The sequence below is a fragment of the Cladophialophora yegresii genome, assembly GCF_000585515.1.
Source record: "Cladophialophora yegresii CBS 114405 chromosome Unknown aczIN-supercont1.5, whole genome shotgun sequence".
NCBI classification, from domain to species: domain Eukaryota; kingdom Fungi; phylum Ascomycota; class Eurotiomycetes; order Chaetothyriales; family Herpotrichiellaceae; genus Cladophialophora; species Cladophialophora yegresii.
The window spans coordinates 1,805,210-1,824,942 of record NW_006913049.1 but is presented as its reverse complement, the minus strand read 5'-3'; the positions used below and the strand labels follow the sequence as shown (position 1 = coordinate 1,824,942).

Here is a 19,733-nt window from a genome sequence, read left to right as displayed (position 1 = left end):
CGATCACATCGGCATGGCACTATACTGTAGTCCAATGCAAGCAAGCAAAATCGCCGGACCACTGAGAGGCCGAGCAGGGACAGATATGACAGTCAAGCTTCTCCGAACGTTGACCGCAGTTGTGACACAGGTGTGTACAGGTCGGGTTGTGATTGCCCACAGCCTGACGCCTATCCAAGTAATGAGGTGATCCAGCCTCCTCGACTGACTTTTCGCTCACAAGCGACTTAGCCTGTAAAGGATCATGATCACTATGACTCGCTAGGTCGCAGGATCGGCGGCCTTGTGCTCGGTGAGAAGCCCTCGAGAGAACGCTACACGAGATTGATATCAGTCACTAGTATGTCAAATGCATATGCCGTATTGACATTGTCACCCCGGTTGAGATTCTGCGAATGGAGCAGTCCTCAGATTCTACCATCATACGCACGGTCAGTGTGTACGCAGACAACGCCAGAAATTGCGAAAAAGGTAGGACTCGGGTAAAGCCGCCGGCTCTGTTAAGGGAGTTTCGATATGTATCCAGGCATAGAAGAGATTAATCCCTTCTAATTACAGCTTGTAATCAAGGTTCCCTTTATCGATATGCGGAGACGAAGAGAATATACTTGATATTGGTGTCGAGACATTGTATTTAGGCCGGATCATGATCTTCCTCTCTACGCGGTGCGGAATACAACGCCACCTAACTAAGGTAACATAGCTATTCCCTGGCACTAAGATGCACACAGAGCTCCCTCACGGGACGGAGACCAGAGATATCCCTTCAGTCGCTACTGTAAGTCGGCGGCAGCACCGATTCTTATTCATATCTTACTCCGGTCAAGACCCTCGGTCTCCTCAATGCGGTACACATACTTCACGGCACTAGCCTTGCCATGCTGGAGATTCTCCAGCCCAGTCTGCACGCCATTCAACCCGCCCGGCACGACTTCATAGGGATGCCCGCTGAACCAGCCCTCCTTGAGCCCCAGGGCGAAGAGTCGGAACCAGGCGTATCCGAAATCGCTCAGATCGTCCGGCACTCCATGCACGGACCCGACGGTCGTGAGCGTCTGGTCGATCGAGTCCGGAATCTCCTCGTACTTCTTCCCGGGCAGCACCAGACTGATGTGCCCCTTGGGATCGAGCACCTTGCAGACATTCTGGTAGCTGCCCTTCTCGCTGACCGCGTCGAACGCATACATGAGTTTCTGGCCACTGGGGACGGCGCTGTGCAGGGCCTGGACGACATGCTCATCCCCTTTCCGGTAATCGACGACGACATCGCCCTTGGATTTGTCCAGCAGACCCTGCACAAAGGGGATCCCGCGGCCCGCGACCGCGATGATCGGATGGATCTTACTCCGGACGAGCAATTTGACGGCAAATGCGCCCACAGCGCTCGCCGCGCCATACACGACCACTCCGCCCGCGAGGGCGTCCTTGCGCGCCTGCGAAACACCGCCGACCCACGGCTCCGGCAGGCCCAGGCGACAATACAGCCCCACCGCGGCGGTCATGGCTGCTAGGGGGATCGTGGCGGCCTCCTCAAAGGACGTCGACTTGGGTAGATGGAACGTCGTCTTGGCCGGCGCGATCGCATACTCGGCAAAGGAGCCGTGCTCGGTGCGCATCTCATGGAAGGCGCCCACCCGGTCGCCGACCTTGAACTCGGTCACCTCGGAGCCCACGGCCTCGACGTACCCGGCAATGTCGTCGCCCGTGTTGAGGCCCTGCGAGCCCTTGACCAGGATCGAATACTTCCAGTCCTTGGGGTTGGTGCCCGACACGACCACCTTGATGAGAACCTGGTCGGCATTTGGCTTGGGGACGGGAATGTCCTTGATCTGGACGTCGAGTTGGGACTCGCCCTTTTTGTAAACATGTGCGGATTTCATCTTGGCTGCGGGTCGAGACCGGGATGGAGTGGTCGTGGTAGTGGTGCTGATAAATTTGTACTCGTACAATCGTGGACGTCGTGGAAGCGTGAGCGTGAGCGTGAGGCGAATGGATTGGAACGGTACAGGTACTCGTACTGTCCTCAGCGATGTGGCCAGGGGCTGAGATTGAGATATCTTAGTCGTAGAGGCACACACGAGTACTTTGAAAGGCATAGATCACATGTGGTACTGGATCTGGATGGATCTTCTCCTCCATCGGCAATGCATTATTAATACTGCCCTGCTATCTTTGCATCATGAGATGTGTGGCCGCTCGGCAAATCCAAACTGATCCTAATACTGGCTGCTGGCTGCTGGCTGCTGGTTGCGTTCTTCTCACCTACCGAGGCGGGATGAGGGGAGCTGAAGCCGTTTTGTGGAGATAGGACACTGGCCATGAGCACGAGCCGAGCCAATTACTTGTGAGCCCTGCGTATGGTGTCATGGTGGTGACGGCGTGGTGGATGGAGGGGCAGGGAGGGCACTGTGATGGACCGAGGTCGGTGCCGGATATACATAACTCAATGCCCTTGGGCGAAGCGGTACATAGTGGGACCCTCAAGTATTCCAAGCATCTTGTTTGAGCACGCTCGTGACGCTGTACATGGGAGCAGTTTCTTTGGGTTGTGTTTGCCATTGAGCGAGGGACAGGGGGAGGAACGAGACGAGAACTTCTCCTTTGAGGCCAAAGTCGGACCTGGAGCGAGCTTGAATCGGAGGACTCGGGATAAAAGTCTCACATCAGTCACTACAGGACAATCACCCAACAATGGCACAATTGTTTCGATCCCCGTGACATTACCACCCCGCGATTCACGTAGAGAGAGGTATGGCAACTGATCTTCTTGTCTTAATTATGTTGCTGTCATTTATGACTCCCAACCAGTTCCTGTCAACTGGCCCCGTATATCTCCCGTCGTGGCCAAGGCTGTAGGGGGTAGCCTTGCACACCAGGTCGCTTCTGCAGACTCGAGCGGACGAGAATCATTCTTCTTCCACGTCTCTGAGTTTCAACGGCTGCGTCCTAAGTGCACGTCTGAAGTCGTGTATGCCGGACAGGCCTAGTTTAGCTCAACTTACCACGCTCAAGACACCCAGGTGGAAGTCCCTTAAAGATTATGCCCCTGCTGATGACATCGAAGTCGATCCATTCTGCGAAAGCCCTTACAGACCACGAATCGTTGCCTTCTCTGTTGGCTTGTGTCTGTAGCTCGGATTTTAGGCGGAAGAGATTCGAAATCTGAACAATCAGTAGACACGGAAACAAGGCAATGTCTCTGTTGGCACAGGTTGATTGAAGAACAAAAGGAATCGATTCGAGGACTGATATGTATCTAATTACAATGAGACACACTCGTTTGACCGACCGCTGCAATCAGTTTGCAACTTGTCCTGTTTGTGCCTCAATTCGAGCGGCGTCGTCCTTTTCTGACCGAGCCAGAACATTGTACAAGCAACTCTTCCACCATCACATCTGTTGACGGCTTAGCCTTGCTACTGTTACGTTGCGCGGACCACACGTACCTATGATGTGAAGCTCTTGGTGAAGTTTTGGACAACCTCCTTCAGTTGTGCCTCGAGATCCTTGCTGAGCTGGCCTTCCTTGTCGATCTTCGCCAACAGTTCTGATTGATCGCTCTTCAAGTGTGCAAGGAAGTCAGCTTCCCACTGGAGGATCTTGCTCACGGGGACGCTATCCAGGTGACCGTTGACACCAGCGAAAATGAGAGGAACCATTTCGTTAACACCCATAGGACTATATTGCTTCTGCTTCAAGAGTTCAGTGAGACGTTCACCACGGCTGAGGGTTTGCTTGGTGGCAGCATCAAGATCGGAACCGAACTGGGCGAAGGCGGCGACTTCTCGGTACTGGGCCAAGAAAAGCTTCAGGGAACCAGCGACTTGTTTCATGGCTTTAAGCTGAGCAGCCGAGCCGACACGAGAGACGGAGAGACCAACGTTGATGGCAGGTCGGACACCCTTGTAGAACAGTTCGGCTTCCAGGAAGATCTGACCATCGGTGATTGAAATGACGTTGGTGGGAATGTAGGCAGACACATCACCACCCTGGGTTTCAATGACGGGAAGAGCGGTCAAGGAGCCACCACCGTGCTTGTCGTTCATCTTGGCGGCACGTTCCAAAAGTCGAGAATGGAGGTAGAAGACATCACCGGGGTAAGCCTCTCGCCCAGGAGGACGACGGAGCAAAAGAGACATCTGACGATACGCCACAGCCTGTTTTGATAAATCGTCATATACCAAGAGAGCATGCTTCCCGTTGTCGCGGAACCATTCACCAATGGCAGTCTTGAAGATAAGAGTCAGTAAGGATCGATCAAATTGAACAAAAGTAGTCAAATGAATAGGGGAGCAGCTTCGACGAGTATACTCAGTCCGGCACCAAGAAGGTGGGAAGTGTACCCTAGAGACGGTACTCTACTCGCCACTGCGTTGAGGGGAGATGGAAAGATAAAAGGAACTTACTCCAGTGAAAGGAGCGATATACTGCAGAGGAGCGGCCTCGGAAGCGGTGGCGGCGACGACAATGGAGTACTTCATGGCGTCGTTCTCCTCAAGGGTCTTGACGAGCTGGGCGACAGTGGATCGCTTTTGGCCAACGGCAACGTAGATGCAGTAGAGTTTCTTCGACTCATCATTGCCGTTGTTCCATCTCTTTTGGTTCAACATGGCGTCCAAGGCGACGGCGGTCTTTCCGGTTTGTCGATCACCGATGATCAATTCACGCTGACCACGACCAATCGGCACCATGGCGTCGATGGACTTCAGGCCAGTTTGGACCGGCTGGTTGACGGATCGTCGAGGGAGAATACCGGGGGCTTTGAGCTGGGCACGACGTCTCTCGGTGGTCTTGATCGGGCCTTTGCCATCAATGGGTTGACCAAGGGCATCAACAACACGACCAAGCATGGCCTCGCCGACAGGAACATCGACCTGATATCGTTAGACGCGGTAGTTCACCTCGGAAGTACGGTTCATCTCACAATCTGGCCAGTCCGCTTGACAGTTTCACCTTCTTTGACAAGACGATCAGAACCGAAAAGCACCACACCGACCTGACCGGCTTCCAGGTTCATGCACATTCCCTTGACGCCCGAGGCAAACTCGACCAACTCTTCTGCTTGGACATTGCTCATGCCATGGACACGGGCAATACCGTCACCGACGGACAAAACACGGCCAGTCTCAGCTAGGCCAGCCTCTTCTTGCACACCCCGGATTCTCTGCTCGAGGATGGACGAGACTTCGGTAGGGGAGGCTTTGGCATCAGCAGCGTATGATCGCACTTGTTTCGAGGCGGCATTGAATGGGGCAGGGGTGACGACACGGGACTGCAAAGATTTTGATTAGCTTCAAAGTCGAGCCAGATGCATCGGAGGAGCTTCGTGCGCTGATGTTGAGCTTGAAGGGAGCGTGAGAGAGCTCATTGAGCGTGGTGCAGGTGTAATCGAAGCTTTGCTAGAGTGCTGAAAAGGATTTGAGCTTACAGCAGCTATTCTGCCCGAAGCAGACAGAGCACCGGCAATGCGGCCAGATTGGCGCAAGACGTTCCTCGACATCATGTTGCCTACTCGAGAAGCTGAAAAGGAGGACTTCCGAGAAGCAAAGCAAGGGATGAAATGAAATGGAGGGAGTGGAGAGGAGATTTCGATATGAAGTCGAGGTTGGCGACAGCAAGTAGTAAGGGGAGCTTCAATCCAATTCCTCCGGAACTCGCCAGCCGATGAGGAATCTCTGCCGAAAGGTTCTTGGCACTGGTCACGTGCTGAACGGGGAAATGAATACGAGGCGCCCGAGGCTGAGGGATGCCTCACCTGGCGCAGCGGAAGCGAAAGAGGATCCAGGAGACACTTTTTTGAGAAGGGAATTTCAGTCTCTCTCATCGCAGTGTCTCGAGAGACATGGATGAGATAGGAAGACTGCTACGTCAGCAATTGCCATCTTGACATTTCCCTCCCACACGAACCCGCCATGTCCTCTCCTACCTCGAACAAAATCTCCCATCCACCGTCGTCAAAAGCCAGCGCGGCATCGCCCAAGGTGACTTCGGAAGATGTCGAATTGGGCCCCGTTCAGAATGGCCAACCCCAGCCCAACCTCCCTTTGGAGGAGGATATCATGCAGTGTGCCCGGATCGGCGCGCTTGAGCATATCCAGAAGATGATCCAGTCGGGTAAACACAGCGCCAACTACAAAGATGAGGAGGGGATCAGTCCGTTGCACTGGGCTGCCATCAACAACCAATATGCCGTGTGCAAGTACTTGGTCGAGCAAGGCGCGGACGTCAATGCGAAAGGAGGAGAATCAAATGCGACAGCAGTCATGTGGGCATCACAGAGATGTCACTACTACATTGTCAACCTCCTACTACAGAACGGCGCAGACCCTCTCTTGACAGACGGGCAGGGCTACAACATTCTGCATTTGGCGACGATCGATGGGAATGCGCTGCTCTTGATTCTCCTGCTGCAACAGAATATCCCGGTGGACATACCCGACCCGCAAGGCCACACCAGTTTGATGTGGGCAGGCTACAAGGGCTGGCCAGCATGCGTGGATCTTCTGCTCAAATGGGGAGCTAGCGTCAATGCCACGGACGACAACGGCTACACGCCTCTACACTGGGCGTTGGTCAAGGGCTCAAAAGCTTGCCTGGACAAACTGATCGAGTACGGCGCCGATAGATTCGCAAAGACCAACGAAGGCAAGACACCCAACATTTGCGCAGAAGAAATGAATACGAAGCGAGCATACCACCGCGCATTAGCCGACCATGGGTACGACGCCTCCGGCAACACCAAGACTCTCCCCATGAACCTCCACACGCTCGTGCGCGACCGCTCGAAAATGTCCAAATTCTTCTTCTTGTACCCCTTTTTGATAATGATCGTCGGCCTGTACATTATAAGCCACCTCAGCATATACATCGGCGTCCCTATCTTCCTGGCGGTATGCCTAGGCATGCAATACCTCGCACAGCGAATCTGCATGATCGGCCCTCTCGAATTCCGCCAAATCCACAAAACGCCCTACTTGGCCGGTGTCTTCGCCGGCACGCTCTTCTGGGTCGGAATCAGCTTCATCACGTCCATCCTCCCCCTCGTAATCTCCACCAATCCGTTCACCTCCATCGCCTTCCTAGCCGCCTACTCGGCAACCACGTACTTCTACTTCCTCTCCATGGTCGAAGACCCCGGCTGGATCCCCAAGCTCGCGTCCCGCAACCAACAGCGCGCCACGATCGACGAGCTCTTCTCGCTCTGGAAATTCGACGAAGACAACTTCTGCATCCAATGCATGATCCGCAAACCACTACGAGCAAAGCATTGTCGACGGTGCAACCGGTGCGTCGCCAAACACGACCACCACTGTCCCTGGATCCACAACTGCGTAGGCAACAACAACATCCGCCACTTCTACATCTACATCCTCAGCATGGCCGTAGGGATTGTGTTGTATATCCGGCTCGTGCTCTCCTACCTCGAACTCCTGCCTCCACCAAGTGACGCCGCCCTGTCGCAATGCCACATCCTCTCCCCGAGTCTGTGCACCTTCGTGCTGCGCGACCCCTGGACCGTGGCCCTCGCATTCTGGACCACCCTGCAACTCGTCTGGGTCACCATGCTCATCGTCGTGCAAACGATTCAGATCACCAAGAACCAAACCACGTACGAGAACATGAAGCGGCACGATAAGATCCACGACCACGCGGGGCCTATACTCCCCACGCACAATCACAACCACCCCATCACGCAGGGCGCCTCCGCGGCGGCTACCTCGTTGAACGATTCCGCGGCCGCGAGCACGCGACTCCGACCCGCGCCACGCCGACCAGACGGGTTCTGCACGCGCTGGAAGAAGATCCTGGGCCTCGACGCCTTCCTGGTCACCGCCAGCGACGCGAGCCACGGGCACATGCAGTCCCGCAACCCCTTCTCCCGGGGCATAATCGGCAACTGCAGGGATTTCTGGTGCGATCCTGCCCCCGTGTTCGGGCGGAGGAAGAACGGCGAGGGCTTCCTGGGCGGCGAGGTGGTGGACTACGCGCACATGTATGAGGTGCCGTTGCGGTTGAGGACCGGCACCGGCAGAGGCGCAGGCGGCATGAGGTACGAGAGTGTGGCTGGTGAGGATGTCGACGACGTATGACGATCTAATCTACATGCAAATTTCATCGTCCTTGGGCTTGGAGCATAGAAATGAGCACGTTTTGCAGGGTGCTGTGCACCTGCCACTCCGCTACGTTCTGCCGGTGTTTAGGACAGGACCGGGATTGGAACGGCCTCGAATGTATAAATCTTCAGCGTTGCTTGTGTGCACGTGTGGTAGAGCCTGCGTCTGTATCTACGCCGTTGTGTTTGACACATGTATGCCCAATACGCCTAATAATGTTTCCACAGATCTCATGCTTTTTGAGCAAGTCATTATCCTACATATCTGGACTACCTTCCACCCTGGCTCCCAAGCACAACCACAGCAGATAGAGCGAATAATGGGGCTCTCTCGAGGTAGAGCAGCTACCTCGTCAGGACAAATCTGCACAGTCGTCTTGTGGAACAGCTGCCAGACTACAATATATTCCGTCTCTACAAGCTGTGTGGTCCTCGCCATCAACTTTGGTCCACCACGGCGTCGAACCAGACGTCTCCGTCGCCAACTCCATCTCCCGCGCCATCATCAAGGAAGCCCAAATCATCCAGGACGTCAAGAAAGTCGAGATATCTCTGATCGCCGCATGATGCCGCGATCTGAAGTGTCGAGGCAGAAATCCCCCGTACCGACTCAGGAATGTCCTTGTCGCATGACGGCAGCGTCCTCGCGCGCCAGTCTGCCCCATTCTGCAGCAGTTGGCGGATGATATTAGGATTCCCATTCTCCACGGCAAGATGGAGCAGAGTCCAGCCTGTGAAATCCGGGAGGTCAACGTCCCCGTGGTCCAGAAACCACGGGAGAAGCGAGAAGAATGCATCCTCCGCACCGTGTTGAACAACCACATGCAAGGCCGTCCAGCCTGACGCTGGGGGTCCCTCGGTCGGATCGACTCCATATCTGATCAGGGTGAGCATGTCTTCTGGCGTGCCGAAGACGGCGCACCGAGCAAGGACAGTCCAACCTGCGTCGTCCACAATGCCGCGGTGTAGGCTTTGCCAGTCCACCTCGCTCTGGCTTCGCAGGAGGTCTATAAGGTCCGAGGCCTGCTCTTGCTGGACGGTGTCCGACCAGAGGTAGAAGAAGGCAGACCAGCCCCACGCGTTGGTATGATCGAACTGTGCGCCTTCTGCGATCAGGAGCCGCGCGATTTGCAGATTCCTGTGCCGTAGAGCACATGAAAGTGTCGACGTGTGGTACATGCCAAAGGTCGAGTCTACTTTGGCACCATTGTCGATCAGGAGCCTGCAGATGTGACCATGCCCAGCTGCAATGGCGACGCCCAGCGGTGATTGCTCCCAGGTATCCCGGTAGTGTGAAATGCCGGGATACTTCAGCAACAGTTCCTGGACGAGGTTGACATCGCCGGCCCCACAAGCTACCATGAAAGGATCGTCTTCGGGCACAACGTATTTGAAATCGAGCATGATTCTGTCGATGCGGAAACTAGGGATCCAGCCGGAAAACTCGAATTGTAGCCCGAAAAGCGACATCACATCCAGCCGGAGCAACAGGGACGATGTATTCCGGCTCGAGTCACATGAATAAGCAGCTTGCATGGTCAAGCGAACCAGTTCCGGGTAGAAGCACTTCCATTGCCTTAGTCCCGTTGATTTGCGGTGAGGTACTGATTTGATTGTCTTTGCGGCTAGATCTGGATATTTCTGGCGACAGTGGATACAGTAGTGAGATGGCCTGGCAGTGCGTGCGGGAAAGGTGCTCATGGACATGTCCTGTTTGAATTTGCTCACTGTATCACAGAGCACGTCGAGTCGGCGACTGTTAGAGTTAGCAAAGAAGGCTACGATTTGCTGCCGCCCGGAAACTTACCATTGTAGTATATTCAGTACCACACTCAGCGAGCTGTCGAGACAGGCCAGTTCTATCATGAACTCCTTGCTTCTTGCTCGTCCAAGCAGCGCCCAACGAAGTCGCTTGCCGTGTTTTTGGCCAACTGTCGAGGCAAGGGAGGCGCGAACCGCGGATATGCCATGATGGCATTGTCGCAGCATTGCCGCACAGGATCTTTCCAGTTCATCAACCCGCTCAATGCTTCTTTCCACTTCCATGAGCGTGCGCAATTGCAGCGCAACAAATTGCACATGACGGAGTGTCCTATCAATTTCCGAGGGCGCGTCTTGCAGGCGTTGTTGAAGCTCGACTGCTACTTTGAGCACCTCAACCAAGGTGGCGATAGAGGCTGCCGTTCCGATGATCTCCATGGCCAGCAAGAGTGCCCAGGTTGGCAACGGTGGTGAAGACGACCATATTGAAGAGTCCGCGATTTAACAGGTCGTGCGGTGCAGCTGGCAGGTTTATGTAGCGAATACGTACCTCGTAGGACGAGTTCTATTGAAGGCGCCTAGGTGCCACAAGAAAAGGGCACATCTACCCAAACTTGAGGCATGGAGGAGGCCTCAAGGCCATATGACTCGAATCGATTGGTTAAAATGGCTACTGTAGGTTGTCGACTCCGTGACTTAAGCGCCCAGATCGATTGGGCTTGTTGTGGCAGATGTTTGTGAGGCTGAGGTGGCCGTTGAGGGTCTGACCATGGCTTCACACTCGGCTGACCATCCTGACCAAACGGCTTCAAAACAGGCAAAGTGCTTCACAGGCAACCACTTCTTATGAGAAGTCATGGTTACTACAGCCCGGAATCCCTTTGACCTGTAGCAGCTTGAGAAAGACCAACACACCGCAGCATGGACCTACCGAACTATCTGCTAGTTGGAGACGTCTAGATTACAATGGCCACGGCTGATTCACAGGTATCAGCTTGCAAGAATGATGTTTCCCGCATTCTCACCGCTTATATCGCAAGAATTCAACAACATCTAGAGTCCACTCTAGACCGATTAGACCCCAGGGAGCTATTCAGCATCATGACAGACCTTGGCAGAGGATGATTACCGGCTGCGCCAACTCCTTGGTTCGGTAGATCTCGCCCGGCGGATGCTATCTGTTGAAAAGAGCCGTGGGGATGCAGGGATTGAAGCGGCAGCAAGTGCCTGGTGGGATTGTCACGGGAATGCAGAGATTATAGCGCTCAAGAGGGAAGGGCGTGCCAGTGGCTGAGAGCGATGGGATTGTTGGTGTCCACACGTTGGAGTCAACCAACATGCTGGCAATAATGCAGCACATTTCCAACCTCGGTGGCCGTGAGCCTGATGAATGGGCGGATCACAAAGCATTGAAAACGTCCCTTTCTATTCTAAAGAGACTCGACAGTGGAACCGGGCAGCGATGCATGCTCAAAGTTCAATCCTCCTTCTGACATATGATCCAGTTGAGGTAGCCTATGGGCCAAATAAAACATTCCCTACCGCTCTGGAACTTCCACTTCGCAAGCTTCTCGCTAGATACATGTCGGTGAAGTAGTGCCTCGACCTCATTCGGTGTCCTCGTCCTCAGGCAGGAGATGTAGCCGTCGTACACCCAGATAAATGGGACGATGGGCACCAAGTAAGTGAAGAACAAGTGCCCCGGTGAGTGCCAGAAATAGTACGGCGTTATGAGCATGGCGAGCGGCCAGAGAAGACTGACGAGGATGAAGGAGCTGAAGTGACGCGATTGGAGTTCGAAGATGCTGTCCAGGTGCTTAGCCAGCTCTCCCAACAACCAAAAAGGGGCATTGTATGCTTACCAGAACCCATCAGAAGTCTCGATCGTGTTCTCCAAAACCTTTGCTGCAAGGTCGTCGTCGAAGTGATGGAAAGCCAGGCTAAAGAGTCGCATGACTTTCTTGCCCTTGACTTCGGGCAGGTCCTTGAGGAGTGTCTCTGCAGCAGGTGCATTTGTGGCATCCACGCTCTGAGGGATATAGCTGATGTTCTTGCTGTGCTTCCTCGCCGTTTCCCACGCACCGACGTGAGGACTGATGTCCGTCAAAACAAACTTGACTTCCTCCTTGCCTGAAGCTCGCAGCTCGCCGTTGAGATGGTTCTCGATGTGTGGTGTCGGGCCACCTGCTCCGGACGCGAAGTCCACGTAGACGTATTTGGTGGTGCGAGGTCCGAGAACGGTGGACAGGATACGAGAGACAAGGGCTGCTGGTGACACAGGCTGAATGAACGGGAACTTGTTGATCCAGCCCAGAGTCAGGTAGTCTTGCACCTTTTCTCTAAGCGTCTGTGGGAACCTGGACCGAGTTAGTAAAATGTTTTGTGGTCCAACGTGGGCTGTGACACGCTCACCATGGCTGGTCGTTGACCTCGAAGAAATGCCTCCTACGAAGCCACACGGTCTCACTGTCTGCCATGACGGACAAGAGGAACACCTCTCAAGCGGCTGCCCCGACAGTCCACGACACTGTCAGGCAGTGGGGTGTTTACCGATAAAACGTGTTTGCACATCACCGATGTCTTTTGACAGCCTTCCCAAAGCATACGTCCATGCTCGCACGAGTCGCGGTTTAGTTTCGGCTTTTGTCGACGTCATCCAGATCGTGGCTTTTCACGCCGGGAATTGGGCGGAAAAGCGATCAGCGTTGGCTAAGCGCGATGCTCTTGACAGTTGACACCGGCTACGGTAACTGGAACTGTGACACGACATCCATCTCCTCTGTCTTTCACTTTTGTTTCGAGGAAGAGATGGTACGAAATGGGATGTACTGCAACAGCATTCTCTCATGCCACCTGGGCTTCTTGATACATATCGCCATCGAGATTCCAGCCTGCCTTTCCTTCTACCTTTTCCCTTCTCGCCAACTTGGAACCTACACGCCACATGCACACTCAGTAGTACGGCAATACGCCGTGCTTCTCTTCGCATCTGTCCTGGTAGCGGTGGTATTCCTGCGACATCCCATGGACGAAACGTCTGGAAAAGTGGCTGGGGCTCTGGCAGTCTATCATGTCGCCCCCTCGTGGAGATCGATTGAGAGGTTGACAAGACAGTCACGCATGCAGGAACCGACCATTCTTTCCGAAGCAGCCCTCTACTTATTGGTACATGTGCTTTGTTGCGCTACGTTACTCCATCACGCTTGGGGTGGTCTGTACGGCGGATTGCCTGGCTAAGAATCGTCCATCGAGCCAAACTCCTTCGAGCTCAGTCAACGTCCTCGGCGACCAGAGTCTCGGTAGGACTGGCTGTTCCAGGATCGGAGATCTGGCTGGTTCGCTTGAACATCATCATCTCCACCGCAATTCCGGGACCAAAGGCACAACCGACGATGTGCTCGGTGGTTTCGCCCTCCATCAACCTGTTCAGAACACTGAACATGGTTGCACTGGAACTGTTGCCGTGAGTGATGTAGATCCCATAACTCGCTCGGAGAAGCTCGGGCCTCAGTTTCATTGCTCTTTCGACCCCAGAAATAATCGTGGACCCGCCCGGGTGCAGGGCCCAGTCATACTCTGAGGCTTTGAACTTCCCTTGGTCGACCAGCTCTGGTATTGACCCGACCAGGTCTTCGAACATCGGGGGAACCGCAGCTGCCGCCAATTTGGGAACTCTTTGAGTCAAGACAACCTTCCAGCCTGGAAGGGATATTAGCTGCTAAACCTTAGCGATGATTGTTTCTCACTTACCGACAGGGTCGACGTCAAATCCCAAATCTTTCTCAGTATCCTCAATGATTCTGTGGTCCCAGCCCAACAGCTCAAGCATGGGCTCTTCGTCAAAGCGGTCACTGAATCCATTTCCCAGCACTACCGCAGATGCACAATCGCTAAACAGTGCCACACCTATCCTGATTTCCTGATCCTTGTGGATCGATTCCAGCTCGGACCGAACAAGAGTACTTGAAATCTCGCATGCAAAGACCAATATCCGCGCAGGCTTTCGGCGAAAGCTGGAGCCAAGAGCGATATTTGCCGCCGTGCGCAATGCGCCCAACCCGCCAGAACACCCTACTCCATGCAGAAGGACCTTCTCTACGCTCTGATTGAGACCGAGCCCCTTGATGACAAAATGATCGTAGCCAGGATTTGCCGAGTTCGTGCAGGTGGTGGCAACAACATGAGTGATTTCGGACAGGTCACCACCCCATTGCTTGATCGCTTTGCGACAAGCCTCAATGGACAGTTTGACGCCGTGGTCTAGAAAGAGATCGCAGAGCTCGGCGATCGTCGGCGGATCTGGCGAATTCGCAATAGGATGATCAATAGTTCCTATTGCGGAGCGAGTGTCAATCCCCGTGTATTCGTTGATCTTAAGGACCTTCTCGAGCCTAGAGATTCGAGTCAGCGACGTTGTGAGCCGCAAAGAGCGAGGGTTGCAGCTTACGCAGGGGTGCTGGGATAGAATCGCCGTGCGAGAGTTTCCACATGTTCTGGCTTGATCTCGTAAGGAGGATATTCCACTCCAATTCCATGGATATACAGGTTCGGCCTCTGGTATGGCGGGGTGACCTTGCCGTGGATAGCGGAGGGCGACATTGCTGGCGAAGCTTGGGCGCGGGAACCGGCTTTGGGATTCGGACCCCAACAGATTCTAGGATGATGACGTTGGGATACTATCGCATTGTGTGAGACGCAATTGAAACAGACCGTCTAACGAAGGTAGCTTTGAGCGACGTGTAAAGAGCGACAGTAACGAAAGGTGCGTGAGGTCTCAAACTGGCAACTTGCGATAGATAGACAGAACAGTAGCAGCTGGTTCTCGTAAAGTCAGTGGGCGGCAAAAGATCTGGAAAGATGGGAACAATTGTTGCCGAGTGATCGTGTGCGCGTGGCGTCGGCGTCGGAGGTCGTCCATGGAAGGAACCCACGAATCACATGGCGAGGAGATTGTCGCCGCGGCCAGAGCCAGTGACGGTGGAAACGATGACAGCCAGTGCATGCCAACGGAAAAGAGTCAATCATGTCAGGGACTGAGCAGCTCCGAGTGGCCCTTTACCGCAGTACTGCCCAGTGTATCTCGTAGCTCCTCCTGCTCCTCGTACCAGAATGCGCCCGTGCAAGTCAGCCACCCATCCCACGTCACTCGTCGCCCACTACCGCCTCACCATCTTGCCACCGGCATCTGGATAAGATCTCTTGGGGGATGGCCTGAGGGCCGCTGCCGACGAATCACAGCATGATCTGGCTCACTACACTCGGCGCCCTCCTGCTTGGGATACTCGTCGTCCATGGCCCTTTTGCGAAGAGGGCCAGAATCCTTCGCGACGGGCAAAGACTCAGGCAAGCATTTTCCGCTGCAAACGGTTAACCCGACGCCAGTATCTTCTAACGAACATCACCCAGGCGTCCTCCTGGTTCTCTTCCCATTCTCGGCAATGCGTTCCAATTCCTCAGACCGCGGCACGTTCTCTTCGACTGGTTTGTAAAGTGCCAGAGGATCTTCGGCCACGAGACATTTGAAATCTCGGTTCCTTCGCTGCCGCCGGGCGTGGTCATCAACAGTCCCGAAGTACTAGAATATGTGCTCAAGAATGAAGCATCCATCACCAAGGGAGAATTCTTCAGGGACCGGTCGTGGGATCTCTTTGGTAGGCTCCCCTTCATATCGCTCCTGCTTGCAAAACACCAGCCTGGGCGGATGAACTGACCCTCGCCCAGGCTACGGGATCATCAATGCGACAGGCGAACTATGGCGAGCCCAACGGAAAGCCGGGCTGAAGTTCTTCAGCGGCACAAACCTTGAAGTCATGGTTGATGATGTTCTGCCAGAGGTCTACGGAGAATCCACAAGGGCAGGACTTTTACAAGCCTCGCAGGACCGGTCCGTCATGGACATGCAGAAGGTGTTTCATGATCTTACCACCACGGTCGTCGGACACATGGCGTACGATGTAAGAGTGGACCCGGCTCTTCCGACTCGGGAGACATACTCAACTAGATCCAGATGGAAATCGATGCTTCGTCGCCATTCAGCCAAGCGTTCGACCATGCCTCGTCACAGATCGGCCTGCGATTTCAGAACCCTCTCTACCGCGTCACCGAGATGTTTACGGGCTCCTCTTTCCGCGCCTCGCTCGTCGAGGTGAAACGGTTCGGCAAGCAGATTGTGACTGAAGCTCGGAAACGGCGCGCCCGGGATGCCTTCGAGAGCCTCGTGACCAACACCCACGAGGAGGAGGACAAGCTCAGGACGCAAAGGGCAGATCCCGTTGCAGACGGCAACGGTTTCGCGTTTGGAACCCTGATTGACTCACTGATCGAGTCTCTAGGAGATCCCACGATCGTGGCCGACGCCGCGCTGAATTTCCTCTCCGCTGGCCGCGACACCACAGCCCAGAGCTTGACCTGGACACTCTACGCCCTCCTCCGCCATCCTGAATCGTTACGACGCGTCAGAGACGAAATTGACGCAGTCGTCACATCGAACGACAAGTCCATAGGTATCAACATTGCGCAACTCCAGCCCTCCTCCCTCCCATTCACCACAGCTACATTCTACGAGGCCCTTCGGCTGTACCCGCCCGTGCCATTCGAAATCAAACAGACAACCCAGCCCGTCACGCTCCCGGACGGCACCTCTCTGCCCGCGGGAGCAATCGTCGTCTGGTGCATCTGGGCGTTGAACCGCGCGAGCAGCACATTCGGCGAGGACGCCCACGTGTTCAACCCATCGCGGTGGCTCGAGAACGACAAAGCCAGCGACAATCAGCACTTTACTGGGAGTACCCGTCCGGTCGGCGAGTTCCCGGTCTTCAACGGCGGCCCGCGGTCGTGTCTGGGGAAGAAAATGGCCGAGGTGATGGCGTGTTGGGTGCTCGTGAGGTTTCTGGCCGAGTGGGAGTTTGAAGAGGTGAATGACGGGTTGAACATGGATGCGCGGACGGGCGAGAGGAGGAGCGCCAATAGCTTGACCTTGCCTATGCAGGGGGGTTTGCCTGTAAGGGTCAGGACCAGGGAGACGGGGAAAGTGGCTGTAGGGAAGATGAGGAAGGTGGAAATAGAGGATGAGGACGGATGGTGAGGAGGAGAAGGAGGACGGAGGTGAAATAGAGGTTGCGGAGAGGGACTGAAGATGTGGGAGCTAGACCATAGGAAGCGCTCTTGACATTTTAGCAGCAGAATTGAATTTCCGACACATCGGTTTTTGTGATGAGCTACAAGCGTGCACTACTCGTTCCCTATGGGGATCTTTCTCCTAGACATTTCTCACACCCACTTCTACACTCGCTCTTACTCTGACTTCCACGCTCACGCTCACCTGCTATTTTCCTGTCTCGATACCGAGTTCGGAGTTGGACGGTCGTGCGAAGCACCCGCCCAGGACCGCGAGGATTGACAACAACACATCAACCAATAATTACTCCTGCTACCCAGGTACTGTACATACCTGTCCAGATACTGACGACAGGTTTACGGTTCACAATTCACAATTTACTCTCCCCTTGGGCCACGCCGGAGCCAGCATGCTTCTCCTTCTGGTCCATCCACCCAAACTGCGCGGCACTATCCAACCCGGGATCGATAATCACATTCAAGAGACACACCTTTTCTCTTTCCTGAAACGCGGCCCTCACGGCGCGGGCCAACTCATCTTCCGTGCGGATGAACCAGCCTCTGCCCCCGACCATCTCTGCCAATTTTTCGTAGCGCGTCTCGTATAGGAGGGATGTGCTTCTGAGGCCGTGCCTTTTGGGTGCTTTGGCTTTTCGCACACCGTCAGCATCAGCATCGGCATTGGCGACCCGCGTTTCTCTTTGTCGGACATTACATGCGATGTCTTCGCCACCGTCAGCATCAGCCTTGATGTGGCGCCACGTAGTCTGCCTCTGCATTTGATCCCACTCCCCCTTTGTCAACGCATCGCCCTTGTAGATCCCGCTATTGTTCATCACCACGATCATGACGTCCATGTTGTGGCGCGCCATGGTTTCAATTTCCATGGCGGAGAACCCAAAGGCCGAGTCGCCTTCTAGAGCAATGATCTTTTTCTGCCGCCCTTGGGGCCCACGTGGAAGATTATGCGCGGCCCACGCGGCGATCGCGTAGCCCATGCCGACGCCCATGGTGGCGTACGTCCCCGCGTCGAGTCTCCGGCGGGGACGCTCGAGCGGGAACGCGGCGCGAGAAATGTCCATTGTATTCGCGCCTTCGGAGACGTAGATTATCTCGTCTGCCCCCAGCGCGTCCAGTGTGGATTTGATGATGTGGTAAGTCCGTTCGTATGTGAGGTGCCCACCCTTGGGGGTTGGCGTGGTTGCGAGCTTGTGTGAGCGGGCTTCATTCTTGGAGGCAGCTGCCGACAAAAGCGTGATGTACGAACTCGATTCGGATGGTGAGTGGGCTGAGGGTGGCAGGCGGATCGTTGCTTGTGGGAGTGCTTTCCAGTTGACCCCGAGTTCGCGGTGGATTTGGTCGACAACGAGGCCAATGTCCCCGAAGATGCTGAGAGCCGGCTGGCCTAGGCTGTTCGTCCGACCGAGCTCCTCGGCCGAGATATCGACTTGGATGATCTTGACGTCTGGTCTGTACTTTGAGGCCTCGCCGAAGTGGAGGATCCAATTCAACCGAGCGCCCAGGAGGAGAATCACATCGGCATGCTTCAACGCCGTTGATCGGGCAGAGGACGTGTTCAGTGGATGAGAGTCAGGAATTATGCCTTTACCCATCGGTGTCGGCAGGAAGGGCAGGTTGTGCGCCTGGACGAGATTACTGATGGAGTGCTCGGTGCGAGAGTATGCTGCGCCTTTGCCGACGATGACGAGCGGTGACGAGGCGTATTTGAGAAGCCTCGCGGCTGAGCGAACCAGGTCTGGATCCGCTGCTGGTTTTGGTGGGGGAGAGACGACAATGGGCGAGTGAGATGCTGTTGATGTGGCGGCAGGAATGACGGGCTCCATGATCATTTCAGTGGGTAGATCCACGAATGTCGGGCCAGGTCGTCCGTACAAGGCGATTCGATACGCATTGCGGATGGCTGCCACTATGGTAGGAGGATCTCTTGACGTGGGACGAGTCGCGAACTTGGTATGAGGCGTCAACAGAGAGACTGCGTCCATTTCTTGAAAGCCTCCCTTTGTGGACAGGCTGGATTCAGAAGATCCTCCCAGGACTATGAGTGGAAATGCGTTTGCTGACGCATTGCCGATCTGCAGCATGGATTCAGCGAGGTTCCCAGCAGAGCAGCCACAAGGAACCACTTACACCTGCTGTCCCATGGAGGATTCCCGGCCCGCCAGTCAGTATACAAACACCTGGTCGCGCCGTGAGGTATCCATAAGCCGAGGCGGCATAGCTGCAAGCCTGTTCGTTCCGGTAGCCTATCACATGGATACCCAGATCAATTGCTTCCTCCGCGATTTCGGCGACGGGAATCCCAACCAAGGTGTGAATGACCGTGACTCCCAGATCGTGAAGCGCTTGAGCGATTACCTTTGCACCTGTCGGAACAGGCATGATAGAAGTGGCTGGGGACACTGGTACTGGGAGGGTAGACGTCAGTAAATTATCAACTCACCGTTCCGCCTCAGAAGTAATGCAAGGTCGGTTGACCAGTCCTTGTGTTGGCCCATTCCATCGCATTCAGTCCATTCCCCGCGATATAGAGACATGTCAAAAGCGGAGGCGAAGTCCATCTGGATGCAGATTGCGCGATAGGCCGAGGTCCTCGATCAGGAAATCCATGCCATAGCCGGGCCTATCACGTCAAACAAGCTTTTGTATCACTGGTGATGTTTGTCTGAATACTTCGAACCTCATTCATACCTAGGTAGTCTGGGTCAAGGGTGCCGTCAGCACT

General features: G+C 54.8%; 8 protein-coding genes across 8 annotated transcripts; 2 read left to right on the top strand and 6 right to left on the bottom strand.

Annotated features, from left to right (window-relative positions):
* Positions 1-806: 806 nt before the first annotated feature.
* On the bottom strand, positions 807-1,880 carry A1O7_07382 (uncharacterized protein; the record flags this gene model as incomplete). Its single annotated transcript, XM_007761382.1, has 1 exon — positions 807-1,880. The coding sequence occupies one exon, from the start codon at positions 1,878-1,880 to the stop codon at positions 807-809; it is 1,074 nt and encodes a 357-aa protein (XP_007759572.1).
* Positions 1,881-3,446: 1,566 nt separating this feature from the next.
* A1O7_07381 (ATP synthase subunit alpha, mitochondrial) lies at positions 3,447-5,503 on the bottom strand (the record flags this gene model as incomplete). The annotated part of the gene is made up of 4 exons (XM_007761381.1): positions 3,447-4,229; positions 4,407-4,874; positions 4,925-5,272; positions 5,429-5,503. The coding sequence occupies 4 exons, from the start codon at positions 5,501-5,503 to the stop codon at positions 3,447-3,449; spliced, it is 1,674 nt and encodes a 557-aa protein (XP_007759571.1).
* A 409-nt stretch (positions 5,504-5,912) lies between these two features.
* Positions 5,913-8,090, top strand: A1O7_07380 (uncharacterized protein; the record flags this gene model as incomplete). The annotated part of the gene is made up of 1 exon (XM_007761380.1): positions 5,913-8,090. One exon carries the CDS (start codon positions 5,913-5,915, stop codon positions 8,088-8,090), a length of 2,178 nt encoding a protein of 725 aa, XP_007759570.1.
* A 461-nt stretch (positions 8,091-8,551) lies between these two features.
* On the bottom strand, positions 8,552-10,312 carry A1O7_07379 (uncharacterized protein; the record flags this gene model as incomplete). Its single annotated transcript, XM_007761379.1, has 2 exons — positions 8,552-9,869; positions 9,921-10,312. The coding sequence occupies 2 exons, from the start codon at positions 10,310-10,312 to the stop codon at positions 8,552-8,554; spliced, it is 1,710 nt and encodes a 569-aa protein (XP_007759569.1).
* A 1,039-nt stretch (positions 10,313-11,351) lies between these two features.
* Positions 11,352-12,351, bottom strand: A1O7_07378 (uncharacterized protein; the record flags this gene model as incomplete). Its single annotated transcript, XM_007761378.1, has 3 exons — positions 11,352-11,679; positions 11,737-12,231; positions 12,287-12,351. 3 exons carry the CDS (start codon positions 12,349-12,351, stop codon positions 11,352-11,354), a joined length of 888 nt encoding a protein of 295 aa, XP_007759568.1.
* Positions 12,352-13,142: 791 nt separating this feature from the next.
* Positions 13,143-14,473, bottom strand: A1O7_07377 (uncharacterized protein; the record flags this gene model as incomplete). Its single annotated transcript, XM_007761377.1, has 3 exons — positions 13,143-13,573; positions 13,625-14,265; positions 14,322-14,473. The coding sequence occupies 3 exons, from the start codon at positions 14,471-14,473 to the stop codon at positions 13,143-13,145; spliced, it is 1,224 nt and encodes a 407-aa protein (XP_007759567.1).
* Positions 14,474-15,165: 692 nt separating this feature from the next.
* On the top strand, positions 15,166-16,958 carry A1O7_07376 (uncharacterized protein; the record flags this gene model as incomplete). The annotated part of the gene is made up of 4 exons (XM_007761376.1): positions 15,166-15,255; positions 15,366-15,525; positions 15,596-15,828; positions 15,882-16,958. The coding sequence occupies 4 exons, from the start codon at positions 15,166-15,168 to the stop codon at positions 16,956-16,958; spliced, it is 1,560 nt and encodes a 519-aa protein (XP_007759566.1).
* A 403-nt stretch (positions 16,959-17,361) lies between these two features.
* A1O7_07375 (uncharacterized protein) lies at positions 17,362-19,390 on the bottom strand (the record flags this gene model as incomplete). Its single annotated transcript, XM_007761375.1, has 3 exons — positions 17,362-17,623; positions 17,753-19,083; positions 19,139-19,390. 3 exons carry the CDS (start codon positions 19,388-19,390, stop codon positions 17,362-17,364), a joined length of 1,845 nt encoding a protein of 614 aa, XP_007759565.1.
* Between the last annotated feature and the right edge of the window lie 343 nt (positions 19,391-19,733).